The sequence below is a fragment of the Squalius cephalus genome, assembly GCF_949319135.1.
Source record: "Squalius cephalus genome assembly, chromosome: 13".
Taxonomy (NCBI): domain Eukaryota; kingdom Metazoa; phylum Chordata; class Actinopteri; order Cypriniformes; family Leuciscidae; genus Squalius; species Squalius cephalus.
Genome location: NC_137134.1, coordinates 30,695,974 through 30,717,764, shown reverse-complemented (window position 1 = coordinate 30,717,764; position 21,791 = coordinate 30,695,974). Strand labels below are relative to the sequence as shown.

At 36.2% G+C, this 21,791-nt stretch overlaps 2 protein-coding genes and 1 long non-coding RNA gene across 4 annotated transcripts in view; 2 read left to right on the top strand and 1 right to left on the bottom strand.

Moving 5' to 3' along the window:
- The first annotated feature begins 669 nt into the window (after nt 1-669).
- Nucleotides 670-6,701, top strand: LOC307169851 (SLAM family member 5-like). Its single transcript, XM_079890694.1, has 6 exons — nt 670-746; nt 1,225-1,542; nt 2,532-2,819; nt 2,921-3,058; nt 3,176-3,237; nt 5,852-6,701. Exons 1-6 carry the CDS (start codon nt 671-673, stop codon nt 5,897-5,899), a joined length of 930 nt encoding a protein of 309 aa, XP_079746820.1. The 5' UTR covers nt 670; the 3' UTR covers nt 5,900-6,701.
- Nucleotides 6,702-10,943: 4,242 nt separating this feature from the next.
- Nucleotides 10,944-21,791, top strand: part of LOC307169900 — a 351,093-nt gene continuing 340,245 nt past the window's right edge. Inside the window, exons 1-2 of the long non-coding RNA XR_013823233.1 lie at nt 10,944-11,016; nt 11,059-11,088. This is a non-coding gene — a long non-coding RNA (uncharacterized lncRNA). The remainder of the gene's footprint in view (nt 11,017-11,058; nt 11,089-21,791) is intronic.
- LOC307169827 (cell adhesion molecule CEACAM1-like) overlaps nt 10,960-21,791 on the bottom strand; it is a 444,926-nt gene continuing 434,094 nt past the window's right edge. The window contains exons 1-5 of one of the 2 annotated variants that reach the window (XM_079890656.1): nt 13,388-13,507; nt 12,583-12,912; nt 12,022-12,363; nt 11,601-11,731; nt 10,960-11,086 (exon numbers count right to left, since the gene is read on the bottom strand). In XM_079890656.1, coding sequence (XP_079746782.1) covers nt 10,970-11,086; nt 11,601-11,731; nt 12,022-12,363; nt 12,583-12,912; nt 13,388-13,439 — 972 coding nt within the window. In that variant the 5' untranslated portion in view covers nt 13,440-13,507 and the 3' untranslated portion in view covers nt 10,960-10,969. Of the gene's footprint in view, nt 11,087-11,600; nt 11,732-12,021; nt 12,364-12,582; nt 12,913-13,387; nt 13,508-21,791 lie in introns of those variants that run through there. The other variant, XM_079890655.1, reaches the window with a different exon arrangement.

The following is a 21,791-nucleotide window of genomic DNA, read 5'->3' as shown; positions in this document are numbered from 1 at the left end:
TGCATTTTGTTTAGTAATTTCACCAGAATGAATAGAGTCTACTAGACGTTTACTTTGTATTAGATACATCTGTACCACATGATGTAAAGAGGCATGTCCCTCCAGCAAACCTATTGCTTAGCTGTCAATGTTGTGTATGTTATCATGTCTGACCTGTGAGTCAGATTTGACAGTTTTTTTATGCATTCAGTATTTTTATTTTATTTTACTTTAAAGCTGTTTTGTGAGGGAATCAACTGCTAGGTTCATTAAAAGCAGCGCAGGAAGAAACACTTCACCTACAAACTAAACACAAATACACTGAATGCCCCCTCTCACCTAAAAGACCCCTGCGCAGATCAAACCTCATTTCTGAAGAAAACCGACCACCGCAGTTTCAGTTTGACTAAGATGAGCAGCTAGTACCACAACATGAGTTTGCAGATGGTGTTAATTGTTAAAACCCTACACAATAATTTATAATTGATTTAATTTTGATTGATTTGAATGAAAGTGAATTATAAAACCATTTAAATCTCTTAAATTTCATTCTAATTCAGCATGAAATTTAGGAAGATGTACACAATATTCCAATTTTCTTCTCATTTTACCTAATGAGCTTGGAGGTTTGCCCACCTACAAGCAGATCCACAACCACAACCACATCTCTGCAGGTTTCAGTTTGACTAAGATGAGCTGCTGGTGTCACAATGTAAGAATGTTTCACGTGTTTGTTTTGTTCTGTTTGTGCTGGTGCCGTCTGACTGGTAAGTTATAAATTGACATATTTTTTCCTAAATATCAGTAACATTCTTCACAGATGATAAAAGTCATGGAAGTCAAGTTACTACACTGAATGTAACGTCAACCAATGGAGACTCATAGCAAATCCTCCATTAAGCCACATTTTTGTGGGTTTTAAATTATGTTAATTTCAAGGATTACAAATGCAAATCATCTCTAAACATTTTTTTTTTATTCAGTAGTAACATAAAAAAAAGATACAAATTCATTAGATAAAAAGTGTATAGGAATCCTGCTTTCTCTATAAATGTCCCATATACCAAAATGTGGTAGGTATTGACAATTTCCAGAAAAACCCAACTTTCCATGTTGTAATTACACCATTAATATTATGTTCATATATCTCACCTTTCGTTAGTATGTTATTTACAAACTACAGCAGATTTCTGACTTTGTAAACCATCAGGAGCCGTAATCTGTGTAAATCTGTTTGTTCATCAGGTGTGTTTGGTGATTCAGTGTCAGTGATGGAGGGAGATTCTGTCACTCTGAACTCTGATACTCAAATACGTGAGGACGACTACATAATGTGGAAATTTGGAGCTGAAAAGGCTCTCATAGCTAAAATGAAGAAAAAAAAGCAAATCTTCGCTATATACGATGACGCTCCTGATGGGAGATTCAAAGACAGACTGAAGCTGGACGATCAAACTGGATCTCTGACCATCACAAACACCAGAACTGAACATGCTGGAGTTTATAAACTAGAGATAAGTGGACTGAAACTGACATCAGAAATATTTAATGTTTCTGTCTATGGTGAGTATAGCTCATTTGTCCTACCCTATGCAATGGGGGACTATTTGTGGGTCCTCATAATGCCAAATGTCTTATGTTACCAGTAAAAAAAGTGGCCTACATTATTTTAAATATATCTAATCAGTGACCGAGTGCAAGCATGTTCATCTAAAAATAATTCTGTATTTTCAGCTTCAGAATCATGAATATTTGTATTCTGGTGTCACCATTGTCCTGTGCAAGTCCAAGCCTATTAATTTACACCTAATATTAAATTTAGCATTTTATTCAACAGTACATTTTTTGTTAACCTTTTATCATATATCTTGGAGTATCACAATAATATTGTATTGTGAGTTCAGTGTTGTGATATGTATCGAATCGGGACATGGGGGTATCATTACACCCCTACAAATAACCCATAGTCAATGTTGGGCATTATCAAACTGTAGAGTGAATGAACACTGGTCGGTACTGCAGCGCTTTGCTAGTTGGTTAATATACTCAACCAAACTTGTCCTATATGAGATTAAATCAGATAAACAAAATAAAAGTAATCTTACAATTTACATCTGCACTAAAGGGCACGAATGCACACTTGAACTTGACCGTGCTAGTCTGCTATCTCATTGTGGGTTCCCTTTACAGCGCGCTGATACACGGGCAACTAAAGCACAAAGAATTTACAAACATTCTAATCTATTACAATCACGTTCTCATTATAATGCTATGTATATGACAGACTGGTGCTGCACATCTTGCAGTATTTCATGATCAAAGTGATTCCAGGCAAGACTGATTCAAGACTGAAAAGGCGTGCTAACACTAACCAATCAGACCTCAGGTACCATCCAAAATTCCGTAAGAACCAATAGAAAAATATATTTTTTAAAGTCAGGGCCATCATCGTTTTCATGATTGATAATCGCTGTCACGTTTGACTACTCAAGTACTCGTGCCCATCCCTATAGATTATTTCATATTTCTGTTTATTCTTTGATGTTTTCCAGCTCGTCTGCCTGTTCCTGTCATCATCAGTAACTCTTCACACTGTTCGTCATCATCAAATTGTTCATTGGTGTGTTCATCAGTGTTGAAAGTGTGTGATGCGACTCTCTCCTGGTACGCAGGAATCAGTGTATTGTCCAGCATCAGTGTGTGTGATCTCAGCATCAGTCTCTCTCTACCTCTGGAGGTGGAATATCAGGATAAAAACACCTACAGCTGTGTGCTGAACAATCCCATCAGCAACCAGACCACACATCTGGACATCAACACACTCTGTCACACATGTGCAGGTACCACAGCTCTGATGATATATGTGTGTGTTTACCGACCTGATCTCTGTCTTCTGTTGGAGATCAGACTGATGCATTCACTTCTTTCTTTATCATTACAGGACCAGACACACAGTCTCCTTCAGTTCCTCCAGTCTCAGTGTCTCTGATAGTGTTGATCTCTGCGGCTGCTGGATCTCTGATGATTGTGGTTGCAGTCGTTGTGATTTTCTGCTTCTGCAGGGAATGCAGAAAAACAGGTCAGGAGAGCAAGCAATTAATCCAGAAGTCAAAATATATTATTTTTAAGTACAAATTTCAATATAGGATTATAAAACATTGTTGATTTAACACGTCTGTGATCGTTATGAATGCAGTTCAGTCCTGTGATGAAGACAGAAATAATGCAGCATCCTGTCAACAAAAAACACAAAAAATGGTAAGATCATTTAGGACAGTGTTGTAAGAAGTTTTTGCAGTCAGTCAGTATGATTTAAGCTTTTGTGAGTAATATTAATCAAATAGCTAAAAAAAAACCCACTAAGTTTATTGTTCGTACCTCAGTGTAAAAACTAACATACAGTATTTCCATTTTGCAGTCCTACAAATTAATTAGCACAGATCAAAATCTATCTGCACGCAGTTAGCAAAAGTATGGTATTTTTCCTCAATAACAATAGAATGTTATTGATAAATTATCAGTGATTAGTTCATCCAAACATAAATATACTATTTACTCACCGTACTGTTACAAACCCACATGTCACTGTCAGCCTCTAACAGTCGAAACCCGAGATGTTCCCTTTCGAGAGAATTCAAACTGCGTTGACTATGACACTTTTGGGAACGAGTACCCACTATGCCACAACGAGCCCTGCCTGTCCCAGTGTGAAGCTGCGCACAGGCACACTTAGGACGACTCAGGCACACACTTGTGCTCACTTGTCCTGGACCTTGTCGGGACTCTGGCAGCTGAGTTTTGAACACAACTGCAATTTGTTTAGAGTTGATTTAGAGACCCCATCGAGCAGAGCATTACAATAGTCAATGCGAGAAAAAACAAACGTGTTGATCAGTTTTTCCACCACGGATAAAGATAGCATTGGGCTCAGTCTTACAATGTTTCTGAGGTGAAAAAATTATACATTAACCATGTTCTGGACATGTGGATCAAATGTTAAGTTTGAATCAAATATCATCCCCAGATTTTGTAAATTAGTTTGAAAACTCCATAGCAGAGCCATCAACCTTTAGGGTTAAAGGGCCAGCTTTACGTATTTGGTGGGGTGAACCAATGAGCATAACCTCAGTCTTATCACTGTTGAGACAAAGAAAATTTTGTGACATCCATATTTTTACCTCTGATATGCAGTGTTCTAGAAAGCTGATTTATCACCAGGTTTTGAGTGAATGTAAATCAGAGTGTCGTCTGCATAAAAATTAAACTTAAGACCAAAGGATCTTAGAAGTTTCCCAAGGGGAAAGATTTAACGCGAACAAAGTAGGGGACTCAAAACTGAACCCTGGGGAACACCAAATTGCACTGAATCAATATTGGACCTAAATTCCCCCAGGGACACTTCCCACGGTCTGAGAGATAAGACTTGAACCACTTAAATACAGTGTCAGTAACAACAGAAACAGTTTCCAAACAAGTGAGTAAATGATCTACAGTGTCAAAAGCTGCACTGAGGTCGAGAAGAATCAGGATTGAATGACAGGCAGAGTCAGCAGCAAGTAACAGGTCATTGGTGACTTTAACTAATTAGGTTTCAGTGCAGTTTGCGGAAACCAGATTGGAGGCGCTCAAAAAGAAATGTAAAGTGAAGTGAGTGTATAACTGCAAAGCCACAATTCAGCCAGAAAGGGCGCATTGGAAATGGGACGAAAATTATTGAGGTTTACCCAGTGTCTGTTGGTCTTTTTTGGTACCAGTGTTATAGCAGCGATTTTGAGTGCAGCAGACACAACACCCGTGCTCAGGGAGTTGTTTATTATACTCAAGACGACAGGGCATAAGCAGGCAAAACATGATTTAAATGTTGGTATAGTTGTGATTTCATTACCTGAAAGTACTATAGGTTGCTGATTACATCGGCCTCAGAACCATTGTATATGGGTGGGACAAGACCAATGGTTATGGATGGATGAGCGACAAGAATACTTTTTGTGCGCAGAAAAAACAAACAAAAATAACGACTTTATTCAACTATTCATTTTCTTTCCGTGTGGGCCTCGATGCATGTGCGAGAACTGAGAAGATGACGTCCTGACATAGCCGGAATAAGATAAGCTAAGATAAGCCTTTATTGTCTCCAGTTGGAGAAATTCGTCTTGGGCATTCGAGAGAACAATGGCGACACATTGTATGTACACACCCAACACACAGATAACCTACACAAACATGGAAGCCCTACACTGTCTGTTTACAAGCAGAGGAAGACACGTGGTGTATGTAAGCTATTGAATTCGGACATCCAGGAAATGCACACTTTAGAACCATTGTAAACACTTCACTGAGACCTAAAGCACAATCAATGTCGAATAGGAATTGGAATGGATCTCTCGTGAACTCTCATTAGAGGCCCACACGGAAAAGGAATAGTTGAATAAAGTCGTTATTTTCTTTTTTTTCTTTTTTTGTGGAAGTTCTTCATAAACTTAAGGTTGACTCACTGTAGTCACTTGGACTATTTTAAACATTATCTTTACTAACTTTCTGGGTCAGCAAGATGCAACTACCAAGAAGCCAATGGAGGAGTGAGACCGCTCTCAGATTTAATAAAAACATAACATCATTTTTGTTTCAATGGAAGGAACGCCAACTAGAAAATATAAACTATAATCCAGATAGAAATGTAGACTATACATTACATAGACGACAGCAATCATTGAACAATACAAACAATCAACAACACTTTTCAAATCTTGAAACTATGACCAGTCAAAGTTATTTTACAGAAACAGGCCCTTATAAGGTATTTCAATTTAATGCCAAATTTTGTTAATTTTGTTTGTTTGTTTTTCAAATATGACTGCATTTTTCCTTGCAGAAATCAAAGAAGGAGGCTGTGTATGCAAATCTCCCCAAAAAACGATGATCAATACCCGTATCTACTGGAATAAATGTTAGCGCTCATACGACCTTGACTCACATATCTTAGTTCACATTATTCTCTGATAATATGTTTTAACTTCATGGTTTCATGCTTTTTTCACTCTCATGTGTTGTTATTGTCTGAAATTGTGTTGTTCTGAATTAGTATAATGGTTCAAAAATAGCATTGCATTCAGAAACTCAACTAAAAGTCTGAAGTGAATTTCCATACACATGAAGCTTTGAAACCTTTGCCATTGATTTGTTTCGAAACAGTGATTCGGGGCATGTTTGAAACTGCCACAGTAATGTGATTTCAGTAGAGTTTTATGTACATCATAACTGTTTTGAAATGTCAGTGGTTCGCCACTAAGGGGCGATGATCTCTGGGAAACATGAACCTGACCTCGGATACATTTTTATTCATTTTTAGGTATTTAATGACGCATTTGTATAATAAAAAAGTAAGAGTTACAGTTAACTCTTATTGGTCTGACTGCAAAACAAACTAAACTTGTTTACTATTTACTTGTTTACTAACTTAAATAATATTTAATGGTATTAGATGATTTGATAATTGCATTTAATAAATTACACCTTCAATAAAACATTTGTAACTGGTTTGTGTTGGCCTGAGTTTTTGTTGTATTTGCACTGTTCTGACCAGCAGGGGTCACCAGGGTGTGACAATTTGAGCGCTTCAAAAGAGTGATTTTTTTTTTAACAACTGGTTCAATTGATTCAGAGTTTCGAAAAGTTTTGTTTCTCCCAACACTATAGTTAAGTAAATAAAGACACTTAGCTGATCACTGAGCTGCCTCCTGATACCTGTTTATAACAAACTCAATTACTGTAATAAAATAGCCTACAATATTTTTTTTGGCACACAAAATTTTGAAATCCGGCATTTTGTCCTGCTCATGTTACTTCAGTTATAGTAAATCACACCAGCATAACAACAATACACACATCCCTGCTACAGAAGCTAAAGACAGACTTGAATATGTATTATATTGATAAATGCATGGATGATCTAAACTTAACTTTGTCTCTTGCTTTCTTCTATTTTTTGGATTCCTCTGTCACCCTCTCAGGTTGAGTTATATATTTTTGTATGGGAGAATTAGAATTATTCATAAATGTATCAATTTAATAGTAGACATATAAGATTACTTTTTATTGTTGAAACATTAAGGAAAAATGCATAATTGAATTTGTGACAGAATATTATAAAATGAGCAGGAAGTTAAGCAGGAATATAAATTATTTATGCTTCTAAAAATAGAATAGAAGTGTTAATAGTCCCTTTCAAAACCTTACCCTTTTGTTATAAAATCTGAAATTACAGGATTCTTACTAGGACTGGTTGTTAAAGATCCCTAACTTTCAGCACAACAATTGAATGGGGATGTCATCTTGGGTGGGGTGAAATTTGGCACAGAACTCATGGTGCCACCAGTGCGAAACATCTTCAGTTGTGTGCCCGACCTCATTGGGTGTTTCGGCCACTTATCACAAGACACCCTCTGCCGGGATTGGCCCACCACGGGTTAATCAGACCCGGGTGTGTGTCGCACGGTGGTGGCACCATGCGATCCATTGGCAGCCCATGTTGCATACCTACGTTTCAGCCAGTACAAAACGTAGTGATACAAAACGTATTATCAGGAAAAATTAAATAATATTAAATGCATTAAAGGAACAACTCTGGCCCACCTTGCATCTCAAAGCTTCAACTGGGCCTGATTTGGTAGCTATTGGGGACTTTTGTGTTGATGACAAACAAAACTATTTTCTGTCATTTAAATGCTTATTAAATATCCCACATCCAATTGAATGTGTTACACCCAGTCTTCTGCAGTGAAAACCTGTATCCTCTTGTGCTTTCTCTCCTAAGACCGACATGGTGCTGTTGCTTTTAACCTTCACCACCACAACACCACTCAGAAATTAAACCACATAATCATAACGACAACTAGTGGGATGCATCACATTTCCACAGACGCAAGCAGACCACAGCATCACCAAACAAGTTATTGTTCCTACCAACAAAGCATTATTTAATGTGGGATCTTCATCAAAGAGTGTGCTTTTTCAGAATTGCTGTAATTATTATTTTAATGACAGTAATTTCTGATAGCACATAAACCTGTAAAACTGTTGCTGTGAGCTTTTTATATTTTTATAGGCTAAAGACAGGCGCTTGTATTTAACCTGTTAACTGTCACCCCCCTTTTTTTTGAGTAGACGTTAAAATGCACATTTCGAACTTAAATGGTTGTAATTAAAGAATGCTTTGGAGTATAGACGTACAATTGGTCTTGTTTTAAAGAAGACATTTGGCAGATTTTTGTAGAAGTGAAATAAATTAAGAAAGTGAAACAGGAAAAAAGTTATAGAAGTTTGAGTTTATGGAAATGTACAATGTAAAAAAATTAATTATTCATATTTTATATAAAATATATATTTTTAAAACCTGAGCGACTCTAAAACTGCAAAAAAATCAAAGCCAAAAATCTGAACAAGTTGTGTTTCAAAATTTAGGTTGATATCTCAAAAAATGAGCTTTCAGTAAGATTTTGTTTGGGCGCAGTACCAAACTTTTTCACTAGGTGACAACCAGACTCCATTGCTGCCCATATAAGGGCGCCTCCATTACCATATGTGGTGATCTGAACCATTATTTCCACAATTTTCATACAATTTATGAAGTAGACATTCTATTCAGAAGTAATATGGGAAGTTTGGCAGATTTTGATATGAATTCAACCTCTAAGAAACACTTAAAAATGTTCATTGCTATTTCAAAATAAAGGTCTGAACACGCCTTAGGAATATGAAAATATTCTTGATGCAAATTGATAAATTACGGCTCCTCTGTAATTTATTTTGAGAACCAGTCACCAAATATGAAAACTAGAGATTGTAAGCTTTCAAATGATATATAGTTTGTCAAGATTAGTTTAGGTTTAGTATAGGATATTACTGTTTTAAATATGTAATGGATTTGGGCCCACCGGTGGGCCCGTGACAGTTAACAGGTTAATAAAACAGTATGTATACTACTGTACTACTTGAGTACGTGTCAAAACCAGGATCTCACATTCTCTTTCAGTCAGTCACTACGAGATACGTCAGTGACTGACAAAATGGGTGTTTCGCTAGAGAGTCCTATTACCTTCGAGTATTAGAAAACAAGCCAATGTTATGAAAATACCATGGGTCTGCGGAATTTGCATCGCGAACATCGCCCCACCGCGTGGGTATATAAGGAGCCGCAAGAGCAGAAAATAATCTGAAATTCCTGTAACTAGATGATTCAATATTAGCTTAGATATTTCTGATAACAAATATATTTTAGAGACGCACAGATATGTTATGAGTATGTTTTTAATAATATTTATCACATAAATATACAAAGAATTTTCACATTAATTTCCTTAATTAGTTTCAGAAAGAAAACAGTGTTTTTGTGGGTTTTACTTCAAGTCACTTTTTCCCTTGGCTGATGTAAAGATAAGGAAATATTCTGCCCAGAATGCAAGATACACAATATTTGTCTCTAAAACAAATATAAAAATTGTCTATAAAAAAAATAAAACCTCAGTGTTAGGAAAACTACAACATTCATGTCCAGTTCATATTTAGGATTAGATCTGTGATAAAAGCTTTTGAGAGGAGTTTAGCATATATTAGCTTTGACACTTAAATTATTTTCTTAAAATATTTACCCGACATAAATAAAAATCATGAAACACCTCTATTGATTAATATATTTACAATGAGCACCAGACAAAAAGAAAAATCTAAAAATAGGACCAAGGGATCAAGATTGCTGCCAAAGAAAAAAAGGACACTGCAAGTTTAAAGCTGGAAAAGCTGAGTATTAAAGTGAAGGCAATCATCTCCATCAAACAGTCATAATATTCTAACAAACACATCAGCAAAATACTCATGCCATGAGTAAAAAAATAAAAATTAAAAATTAAAAAAAAAACCCTCGACAATCACAGCTCAGTAGAACTGAAAAAGACAAAAGATAGAGAAAAATGTTTATCTCCTCACATAACAACAGATAAAATGAAAGAATGAATCAGCACCTCTTAAAATGTCACAGATGTTTGTTCACAACTTCAGGTGAACTTCATTTTTGCACATTTCAGCGATGAAGATAAATATCTACCTAATGTATGAAGATTTACAAGTTGAATTGCATTGTTTTATCAAGTATACACACATTTGTGTGTTATTATGGCTGTATTTCTCATGTTTAACGCCAGAGTAACAACATTTAACACAGCCTGCTGTGTCATACTGTATATGCATCTAATTACGGGCAAAGAACAAAATAAATACCTGAATGTTTCACCAACTTTGAAATAAATAAATGATATTCCAAGCTTATTAAGGCTGGTTTTGGTTCCAGTTTAGAAGAAAAAAAAAAAAAAAAAAAAAAAAAAATTATATATATATATATATATATATATATATATATATATATATATATATATATGCACTCGAGACAAGTGCTGTATCGCGAATAAGTAACGGCTGAAGGGGTTGCAGGCACTCCACGACAGCACAGCCTCTCGTACCTTATTGCTTACACACACACACACACACACACACACACATACATATATATATATATATATATATATATATATATATATATATATATATATATAGCAGACTTACCTCTGTTCATTGACAATTTATCAGAATCCCTCCTCCACCACCCCTTCTTCACACTTCTAGTAACTACTACCACAGGTGGAGTACTCTGGTTATGGGCCAAATCCCGAGCTCGGAGCCTCTTCCCCGGACAGCACGCTAAATACATATAAAGCTCCACTCCATTTAATTATAAGTAAGTGTGAACTCGTGAAATTGGTTAAATTGGTATGTAATAGGTGAAGTTTTTACTGGTATTGGTGCCGACTGCTGAAATCTTGGAATCGTGATGCAATTACTCTGTGAGTGATGAGAGTTTCAGCTGATCCTCGTCTCTCCATCATTTCCAGATTCTCTTCAGTGTCCATTGTTTTATTGGGAGCCTTGGCCTGAGTCTGATTTAAGGATGTTCCATGTCCTCCAAAGGAATGTCATTGGGATCATGTGGTGGGTTATCAGCATCACCCCCCTGAATGACATTGGGATCAGGTGGTGGGTTATTGTCAGCATCATCCTCCTGTAAGAAAACACAGATTCACAGAAGTTACTGTTACGTTCGGTTGAAGCAGAGGAGGAAGCAGGATCCAAGTGCAGCAGTCTTCTATTAAATAACCTCAAAACTTCACAAATACAAACTCAGACTTAGGAACAGGAACAAGACTCGGGAACGGAACAACCACAACAGTGCAACGATAAGAACTGACCAAGACACATGGCAGGATCACATGACAAACAGAGAATCACATTAACAAGACAGAGAAACAAGAATAAGAACAAGAACCAAAACCCAAAACGTGACAGTTTCAGTGATGAGAAGGATTGATGTTTAAGTTACACAAACACAAACTGTACAAAATGTTTATTTGGGAGTTATTGGTGTTTTTTGATTGTTTTGACTGTTTAACCAGTGAATAGCTGCTTCTGTACAGTTAAAAAATAATAATAATAAAAAATAAAAGTAAAGAGCAAAACTTTGTTTTTGCACAGTAAATCTCATATATCTTGTTAAATCAGCTGTATGTAATACTTACACTCTGTGATACTGGTGCATGGGTCTTCTGGTGATGACAGTAAATCACAGCAGATACAGCAGCAAACACCAGCAGAACACCAACAACTATTCCTGCTACAGCTCCTGAAGACAGACCTGAACCTGGAACAGCTACAGAGAAACACACATTGTTGTGAAATACTTTTTTTTTTTTTTTTTCTTTACTTTAGACCCTTCTTATTATTGATCATCAGTTGTATCAACATGAAACAGCAGCGGTCACTGGAAAACTAATATAATGCATTTTTCAAGTTATCAAGTTAATAACATTAGTCAAAGTGTTATTGGGCAAAGCTCAAAAAAAGTCCACAACTCAAGTGACTTGATTTAAAAAATATTAAACAGTTTTTTTTTTCATTCATCAAAGGAAAATGCATTGAAAGATTAAATTATACACTCACCAATGACAGTAAGATTGAATCTCTTCACTCTAGTGATGCTGAAGCTGCTGTTGTTGATGAAGATCTGTAGTTTATATTCTCCAGAGTCTGTGTTTGTGATGTTTGTGATGGTCAGAGATCCAGTCTGATGATCCAGCTTCAGTCTGTCTCTGAATCTCTCAGTATCTTCATTACACTGAACATCTGTACAGATATCAATGAGATCTCCAGTGATTTCAGCGATGCGAGTGTCATTAAAATACCACGTCATCACATCATTTGGTTTTCTTGCTACAGGAGGATCAAAAGTGACAGATTCTCCCTCGTTTCTCTTCACTTCATCTATTTCAGCAGCAGAAACACCTGAAACACAAACCAACAGATGCTGGAGGATCTTTTGCTGAAAACAAATACAAACTACACAACATGAGAGAACTGTGAACATGACTGCGATTGCATAAGCCCTTTCTTGACTTTTGATCAGAAAAGAACCATTTTGGGCTGTGCATATGAGCACACATTAACAATGTGCTTTAAAAATATATAAACTGCATTTAAACGTTTTTACTGTATATGACTCACCATGAACAGTAACACTGAAGATCTTATCACTGTTTCTGCTGCTGCTGAAGATCTGCAGTTTATAAACTCCAGAGTCTGTGTTTCTGGTGTTTGTGATGGTCAGAGATCCAGTCTGATGATCCAGCTTCAGTCGGTCTCTGAATCTCTCAATATCTTTATTGCACTGAACATCTGTACAGATAAAACTGAGATCTCCACTGATTTGAGCAACGAGAAGACCATTAAAATACCATTTAATATCTTCTTGTTGGTTTGTTTGAACAGCAGTGTATAGAGTGACTGAATCTCCCTCCATCACTGACACTTCATCTGAACCAACACCAGACACACCTGGAGAAGAACCAGTTAACGTAAGAAAAACAAAACTATGCAACTATTACCCATAAAAATATTTCAGAAAAATGTGCAATTTTCCACAGCATCAAGACTCATAATACAGACCGTTTCTTAAAAATATTTTTAGTCCTCCCTGTAAATAACGTTTAGGCTACATTGCATTTTATTCATTAGACTACATTTGATCAGTTAATGCACTGATGTAAAATAATATTTACTAACAGTATCATACCATGTTTGTCAGGGTTCGGTCTAGTTTGTTCTTGGTTTTGTGACAGAGCCCTGATACACTGTATTTTCTTTGTGCCTGGTTTTTACGAAGTCATTTACAAAACGCCAATGAAACAGATTTGGGCTGATTCTATGATTTGTTGTCACTCTATAATAATCCTACCATCACTACGATACATATTCGTTCAAATAAATCAGTGCAACTCTGCAAAAGATATTGTAACACATCTTGTCTTACCGTGGTCTGTTGAAATCAAGATCACCGCGAGCAAATTAAAGAGAAGCGACATTTTCCCACAGAAATTGAATGGCTATTCTGATTCATAAAAGTGTGCTGCTTTGAGGGCGTACTTGTAGCCTAAAACTAGTAGGTTACTTGAGTGAAACTGACAGGCTGAATGGAATGTAGAGCGATGACGCAGAGAACGTTCTAATTTGCATGTGGTTGGAGCAAAACGGCTTTTCAGTTATCCCAGAGCCAACCGTTTGTAAAATATCGTAGCCTTAATGCACTTTTATGGCAGTAGTATAGCCAATTACTTGTTATTATGTAAACAGAATTTAAAGACCATGTCAAGTTGAAATGATAGTTTATTATTTTAGTTGACATTTAAAAAAATGTAAACACACCTATATATCATGTAACATGAGTAATGTGAGAGACTTAATAAATAAAATACATATGAGTCCAGATAAAAAAATAATTTTGTCCCATACTGCTGGTAGAACTTGAAAGTACACAATAAGCATTATAACTGACTGCAATATTAACGTCATGGCTATAGAAATCTATGGAAGCTAGTTTCCCCCACGAAAAAAAAAATGTGACCATTTATCTCACAATTCAGATGATTTTTCCTCGCAATCGCTAGCTTAAACATATCAGTTGCGAGTTATAAAGTCAGAATTGTGTGAAATAAAATGAAAGAAAAAATTAGACTTGTGAGGTGACTTACCGTTATTATTATTTTTATTCCATGATGGAAACAATCTTCCATAAATATCACTCTGAGTCACACACTGACAAACAAAATAAAATTAAAAATACATAAAAATGTAAATGAGAGAGAGGTTGTTGATGGTCAGATCAGCTCCTGTTAACCAAAGATAAAAGTACGTATCCCATGATAGTGCTCCAATGTGAAGCATTAAAACTACTTTTCTATTTATATATTTCCTTTCTAACTCGTTTCTATCTTCACATGGAGAGGAATAAAGATGACTGAGTACTGAGTACTTTTACAAAACCACCTGACTCAGGGAATATAACGAGGCCACACGCAAATTAAATTAACCAAAAAGTAGATTTTATTAAGGTAATGCATAAATTAATCAAGCAAACAACATCAAAACAGAAAAAAAAAGACTAAATAACAAATGAATACTCAAAAACTCCTGGTGTTGGAAAGGCCACAATCGACAACAACACTGGGGAAGAAGGAACTTTTTATCAGTCTATTCTTCACCCACATCAACCACAGCTTGACTCTACCCTGCAAACACACAAAGAGAGAACACACAAAACAAGACAAATGCCCCTAGGCAACAGGAAAACACAAATGAGCAAACAGAAGCTAGTCAGGACTGTAACAATACATACTGGTTGACATTGACCACTTTATCAGGTGTGTTCAAGCAAATGCAACAAAGAACACATCTGGGAAAACCGGCAGCAGAAACAATATTCAATGATTTTATTCCATGCTTTGGATTCTTTTGCACTGAACTCAGAAGAAACAGACGAGTATCTGATGAGATATGCTGATAAATGTGCTGCAAGAATGAAAGAAGCATAAGGAATTGCAAGTGAAGACAACAAGTAGTCTAGCAATAAGGCAATACAAATATAATCATCAGTGAATATAAATAAAGGTTTTATTTTTCAATAAGCAACTTAAGCAAAACAACTAACATTTTTTTTAATCTCTAATTTACTGGAAAAAAAGTAAAGAAAATACAATAAAACTCAACTTTCCTATCTCCTTGCCCCTATATCCCTTGTTCAAGAACTTTTTTCTTTTTTATGTTATACTGGTCGAAACTCTCTTCACATCCCGATAGCAGTCACTAAGTTAAGTGGTCTAAATGTTTTTACAGTTTCACAGTCACGCAGAGCCCAAGCACAACCAAAACAATGTTTTTCTGCAAAATGCATGGAGTTTTGTTTTTTAACAAAGGGCCAAAGCAGCCATATCACCCTGTTGCCCACTGAAGCTAAGCAGGGTTGAGCCTGGTCAGTATCTGATTGATGGGAGACCTCCTGGGGAAACCAGGTTGCAGCTGGAAGAGGTGTTAGTGAGGCCAGAAGGGGGCAATCACCCTGTGCTCTTTGTGGGTCCTAATGCAGTGATGCGGACACTATATCGAAGACAAGGACATGTCTTTCGGATGAGACGTTAAACCAAGGTCCTGACCCTCTGTGGTCAATACAAATCACAGGATGTCCTTCGAAAAAAGGAGTAAGGGTGTAACCCCGGCATCCTGGCCAAATTTGCACAATGGCCTCCTTCATCCTCCTCCTAATCATCCCCATATAGTCAAGTCAAGTCACCTAAATTTACAAAGTGCTTTTAACAATATGAATTGTTTAACAATACGGCACTCCGGCCGCCCATCCGCACAAAACAGTGCCTGGTGTCTCGAGAATGCACTTCCTGAAATAGTTTCCAAGGTGCAAATGGATTATCAGTTATCTCTGCGCATAAGCACATTATGTGTTCAGTCCATGTATGTGCGTTTGAATATATGTGTGCAGGTGTGTAGTCCTTCTTTTAAAATAAACCCTCAACAAACTACTTGTCTGGCCTTAAAATTTATAATACAGAATTATTTATGTCCACGTGGCCACGTAAACCGGAATGATCCCGACAACGCTTTATCTGTACAGAGGTAAAGGAAAGGGAAGGAGGCCTTCACAGGGGAGAGAGTTGACACTTCAGGACTGCGTTGTCGTCGTGTCCAGGCGCAGGTCCTTCATCAGATCTGGATACGGCCTGGATCCGGCGGACTGCATTAAACCTCGGGATAAACAGAGAGACTAATATTAGTGTAGACGCTGTTCTTCTTATGATGTAACGAGTACATCAGGATTTATGGGAAGTGTTCCCGGTTCTGGTTGACCTAATCTATGCAGCCTAAAGGCCCGTTCACACCAAGGACGATAACTATAAAGATAACGATAAAGATATAATTCTAAAAATCGTTCTCCATATTAAAGAATAACAGAGTTCACACCACAACTATAACGATAAAGATATGAGGAACGATATCGTTGGGATCACTTTCAGAACGATTTTTTTTCCAGCTGTCGAACGATAAAACACTGACAGCCAATCAGAATCCATTCTAATTTAAAGGTCTCGCGCATTTAAAATGGATCTGGATCATCCGGGATAAATGCTTAGAATAAAAAGACCGTTATCGGTCGTTGGTGTGGACGCATATATAGTTATCTTTATCGTTATCTTTATAGTTATCGTGCTTGGTGTGAACGGGCCTTAAAACTCAATTATAGTTTTACATAAAGTCTATAATGTGTTGTGTGTGTGCTAGACCAAACATATATGTTTTTAGTATTTGAGTACCCAGGAAAGCATTATATAAATATAATAATAATAATAATATATATATATATTTTTTTTACTATGAAGTTACATAGTGTACCTTTAATCAGTGATTGTATATCAAGAGTAGGGACAAGTTTTTGTGCATTTTGTTTTGTAATTTCACCAGAATGAAAAGAGAGTCTGCTACTCAACTAGAGGTTTTCTTTGTATTAGATACATCTGTACCACAAGATGTCTCAAAAAGAGGTGGGGACATGTCCCACCCGTTCCACCTGCAAACGCCTATTGCTAATTTGGCCTGTCAATCTGTGTATGTTATGTTTTTTATGGATTCAGTATTTTTTTTACACTTTAAAGCTGTTTTGTGAGGAAATCAACTCTTAGGTTCATTAAAAGCAGCACAGGAAGAAAAACTTCACCTTCAAACTAAACACAAGTACACTGAATGTACTTTCTAAACTAAAAGATGTTTGCCCAGATCAAACCACATCTCTGTAGAAAACCGACCACAGCAGTTTCAGTTTGACTAAGATGAGCAGCTAGAACCACAATAGGAGTTTGCAGATGGTGTAAATTGTTAAATCCATACACAATAATTTATACTTAATTTAATTTTGATTGATTTGAATTAAGTTGAATTATAAAAACCATTTAAATCTCACATGTATAAGCTCTAATTCAGCATGAAATATAGGAAGATGTGCACCATATTCCACTCTTCTGTGAATTAATGCCCACCTACAAGCAAACCAATCCACATCTCTGCAGGTTTCAGTTTGACTAAGATGAGCTGCTTATGTCACAATGTGAGAATGTTTCACACGATTGCTTTGTTCTGTTTGTGCTGGTGTCGTCTGACAGGTAAGTTATAAAAAATTATAAATGTTGTTTTTGCTAAATATCAGTGACATTCTTCACAGCTGAGCCACATTTTCGTGGGTTTTAAATTATGTTAATATCTAGAAAAACTCAACTTTCCATGCTGTAATTACACCGTTAATATAACGTTCATATACATTTCTTTAGTAAGTTATTTACAAAGAACAGCTGATTTCAGGTTTTGTAAACCATCAGGAGCATCTGTGTAAAATCTTTTGTGCATCAGGTGTGTTTGGTGATTCAGTGTCAGTGATGGAGGGAGATTCTGTTACTCTAAACTCTGATGATACTCAAATACATGAAGACGACTACATAATGTGGAAATTTGGAGCTGAAAATGCTCTCATAGCTAAAATGAATAAAAAGAAGCAAATCTCCTCCACATATAATGTTTCTGATGGGAGATTCAGAGACAGACTGAAGCTGGACGATCAAACTGGATCTCTGACCATCACAAACACCAGAACTGAACATACTGGAGTTTATATAGAAGAGATATATGGACTGAACCTGACATCAACAACATTCAGTGTTTCTATATATGGTGAGTAGCGATCATTTGTCCTGCCCTTCAAATAATCTTTTTTTTATTATTATTTTTATTAATATTCAGAACAAATTATGTTTTATCAACAGCATTTGTGGTTGATATAAATATAAATGTATAAAATATTTCATTACTTTTTTTATTAAGCAAAACTCAAGATTAAGGTGAAGCGCTTGTGTCAACACAATTTCTGGAGGGCTTCAATTAACTGCTTAAATCATTTTTAAAGTAATTTTAAGGGTCTAAGGAGTTAAACTGTCATGGAAATAAAGTTATATAATACAATTATTTAATGATTTTTTTTTTTACTCTAAACCGATGTTAACTTAACGCTCATTGCTTACGTATTTTGTCTTGTTGTAACAGTTTTTGAACATTTACAGAAGGACCCCATTGACTTTTCATTGTAAGCATATGTCAATAGTAATATCTTAAAAACAGCTTGTCGATAATTGGAGTGCAGTGATAAATATAACTGTAAATCATATGCAATTTATATGATTTTCCGGATAACAGATCCAAGAGGTAACATCTAAATTGAAAACAGGTTTGGTCCCAGCAGGGAGCCCTGTGGAACACCACAGTTGATTGTAGAAAGGGAGGATGAATGATGGCGCTTTTCCACTGCATGGTACGGTATGGCTCGGTACGACTCACTTTGTGGCGTTTTTCCACTGCATGGTACAGGTACGGTACGGTACGGCTCGCTTTAAATGGTACCACCTCTTGTTAGAACGCCCGTCTCCCGTGCGGACAGGCCCAGGGTTTGAGTCCTGCTTAGAGCGGGGCGGTTTGAACGGGAGGGGCTAAACTTGCACTGGGCTGACAGTGGAACAGCGCCTATTGATGGTTTTGATTAAAAACCTTGCATTATGGCAGTTAGTAGTTATTAATTTTGAGATATTAACAGCTTGCAGCCTTTGCTGATGAACAAAAAGCCCTTTCAACTGCTCAAAATGAACATGAAGTTTTGTTGATTTCCATAAACTTTCTAACTTCCTGCACTCTCTCCTTAAATTCCAAAAATCCCCATTCACCCAAGGTACTTGATGAATAGGGGCAAATGGAAATTATTTTTGTGGTTATCAACATTATTCCACAAATGCTGTCAATTGAGTTTAACTAGCACTGAAACCAGAATATTACTAAACTATTTACATACTGAAATGTTTAATCACCGCCATCACACTAAACACTCACTCACACATTGAGCCGAAAATACAATTTTGTTGACTAGATCTATCCAGATTTCTGTTTATTCGCTCATGTTTTCTCAGCTCGTCTGCCTGTTCCTGTCATCAGCAGAAACTGTTCTTCATCATCAAATTGTTCATTGGTGTGTTCATCAGTGTTGAATGTGAGTGATGCGACTCTCTCCTGGTACGCAGGAATCAGTGTATTGTCCAGCATCAGTGTGTGTGATCTCAGCATCAGTCTCTCTCTACCTCTGGAGGTGGAATATCAGGATAAAAACACCTACAGCTGTGTGCTGAACAATCCCATCAGCAACCAGACCACACATCTGGACATCAACACACTCTGTCACACATGTGCAGGTACAGCAGCACTGATGATATATGTGTGTGTTTACTGACCTGATCTCTGTCTTCTGTTGTAGATCATACTGATGTGTTCACTTCTTTCTTTATCATTTCAGAATGGGACGGTCAGTCTACTTCACAGCCAGTCTCAGTGTCTCTGATAGTGTTGATCTCTGCTGCTGCTGGATCTCTGATGATAGTTGTTGCAGTCGTTCTGATCTTCTGCTTCTGCAGGAAATGTAGAAAAATAGGTCAGGAGAGCAAGCAATTAATGCATAAGCGAAATATTTCTCTTTTTTAAGGTACAAATGTCAATATAGGATTAAAAACATTGTTGTTTTAACATACTGTTTCTGTGATTATTAATGCAGTTCAGACCCGGGAGGAAGAAGGAAATAATTCAGCATCCTGTCAACAAAAAACACAAAAAATGGTAAGATCATTTATGACTGTGTTGCAAGTTGTTGCAGTCAGTCTGATTCAAGCTTTTGTGAGTAAAATGCCTTAAACAGGAAAAAAATAAAAAAATAAAATATTTTTTACTATTTAGGCTACAAAGTATTTGCCTATTGTTTGTACCTCAGTGTAAAAATTAACATACAGTTCCATTTTGCAGTCCTACAAATGAATTAGCACAAATCAAAATCAATAACAATAAAAGGTCATTGATAAATTATTATGTTCAGTGATTCATCCAAACATAAAAATTCTCGTATTTATTTACCTTACTGTTACAAACCCGCATGTCGCTGTCAGTCAACTTTCTGAAGTTATGTTGCCTTGTGGTCCCCGGAAGAAAGTAACGTCAACTTAAGTTTATCTTCTCCATCGTGAGTTATAACGGCACTTCCGTGTTCAGGGAGAAAGTGATGCCTGAAGACGTTCGTCCTTATTTATCACTAGATCAAGTTTCTAAGCTTGGACGTATTTTTAGAAAGTGCGCAATAAATTGAATAACAGGGTGAGTTGACGTTGTACTCCATGTGACGCAGATTCGTCAGTTATAAAAAATAAAAACTTTTTTAGCGCAATATTTTTCTTACTACATGATATGTTGGTATTATTGTGATTTCATTATCTGAAAGGGCAAAGCACGCTGATTGTCATTGATTCGATCGAATCTGATATCTTCCAGCAATGCAACAAGAGATCAACACGTCACGGATTAGCAGCAGGTAAAGTCGCGCATGCGCAATAGAACGCCGTTCATCAGTGGCCAGAGGCTGCCAAGTACAGTTATCGTGGATTCGTGTTAGAAACACTAGAAAATAGACTATCCTCCAGATAAAAATATAGATTATACATTACATAGACGACAGCGATCGTTAAACAATACATACAATACATTAAACTTAAAACTATGGCCGGACAAATAAGTTATTTTACAGAAACAGTTCATTATCAGGTATTTAAATTTAAAGCCAAATTGTGTTCCTTTTTTTTAATTTTTTATATGACTGCATTTTTCCTTGCAGAAATCAAAGAAGGAGGCTGTGTATGAAAATGTCCCCAAAAAACGATGATCAAATACCGTATCTACTGGAATAAATGTTAGAGCTCATACAGCCTTGACTCACACCTCATAGTTCACATTAATTCTCTGCTTTTTACACTCTCATGTGTTGTTATTGTAATGTCTGAGATTGTGTTTTCTGTGTTAGTTTAATTTAGTGGTTCACACATCCAGAAACTCAACTAAACGGTCTATTTATAACTTAATGCACATTGAAATTCACTTTTGACTCAACACAGTATTTTTGGATACATTCTTTTTTGTCAATAATATTATTTATTTATTTACATTCTTTATTCTTGTGTTACATTCTGTAGCCTATTTTGTACCGTATCTTATATATTGTCTATTCATGTTGTTAATTTATGTTGGCCTAACCATAAAGTGCTCTGTCTGGAGTGTACCCAACTATGGAATGACAAAGCTGACATAATAATAAATAAATAAATAAATAAATAAATATACAAAGAAATAAAAACAAATATACAAAGAAATAAAAACAAATACATAAATAAATACACAAACAAATATATTTCAGAAATGTAAAAAATAAATAAAAATAAGGCCAAGGCCCATTTATACTTTTATTTCATCAT

Coding starts and splice junctions, on each gene's coding strand:
- LOC307169851 (XM_079890694.1), top strand. CDS start 671: ATGAGCTGCTGGTGTCACAATGTAAGAATGTTTCACGTGTTTGTTTTG. Junction 3,059..3,175: donor CAGGGAATGCAGAAAAACAG/GTCAGGAGAGCA, acceptor TTATGAATGCAG/TTCAGTCCTGTGATGAAGAC. Junction 3,238..5,851: donor AACAAAAAACACAAAAAATG/GTAAGATCATTT, acceptor TTTTCCTTGCAG/AAATCAAAGAAGGAGGCTGT.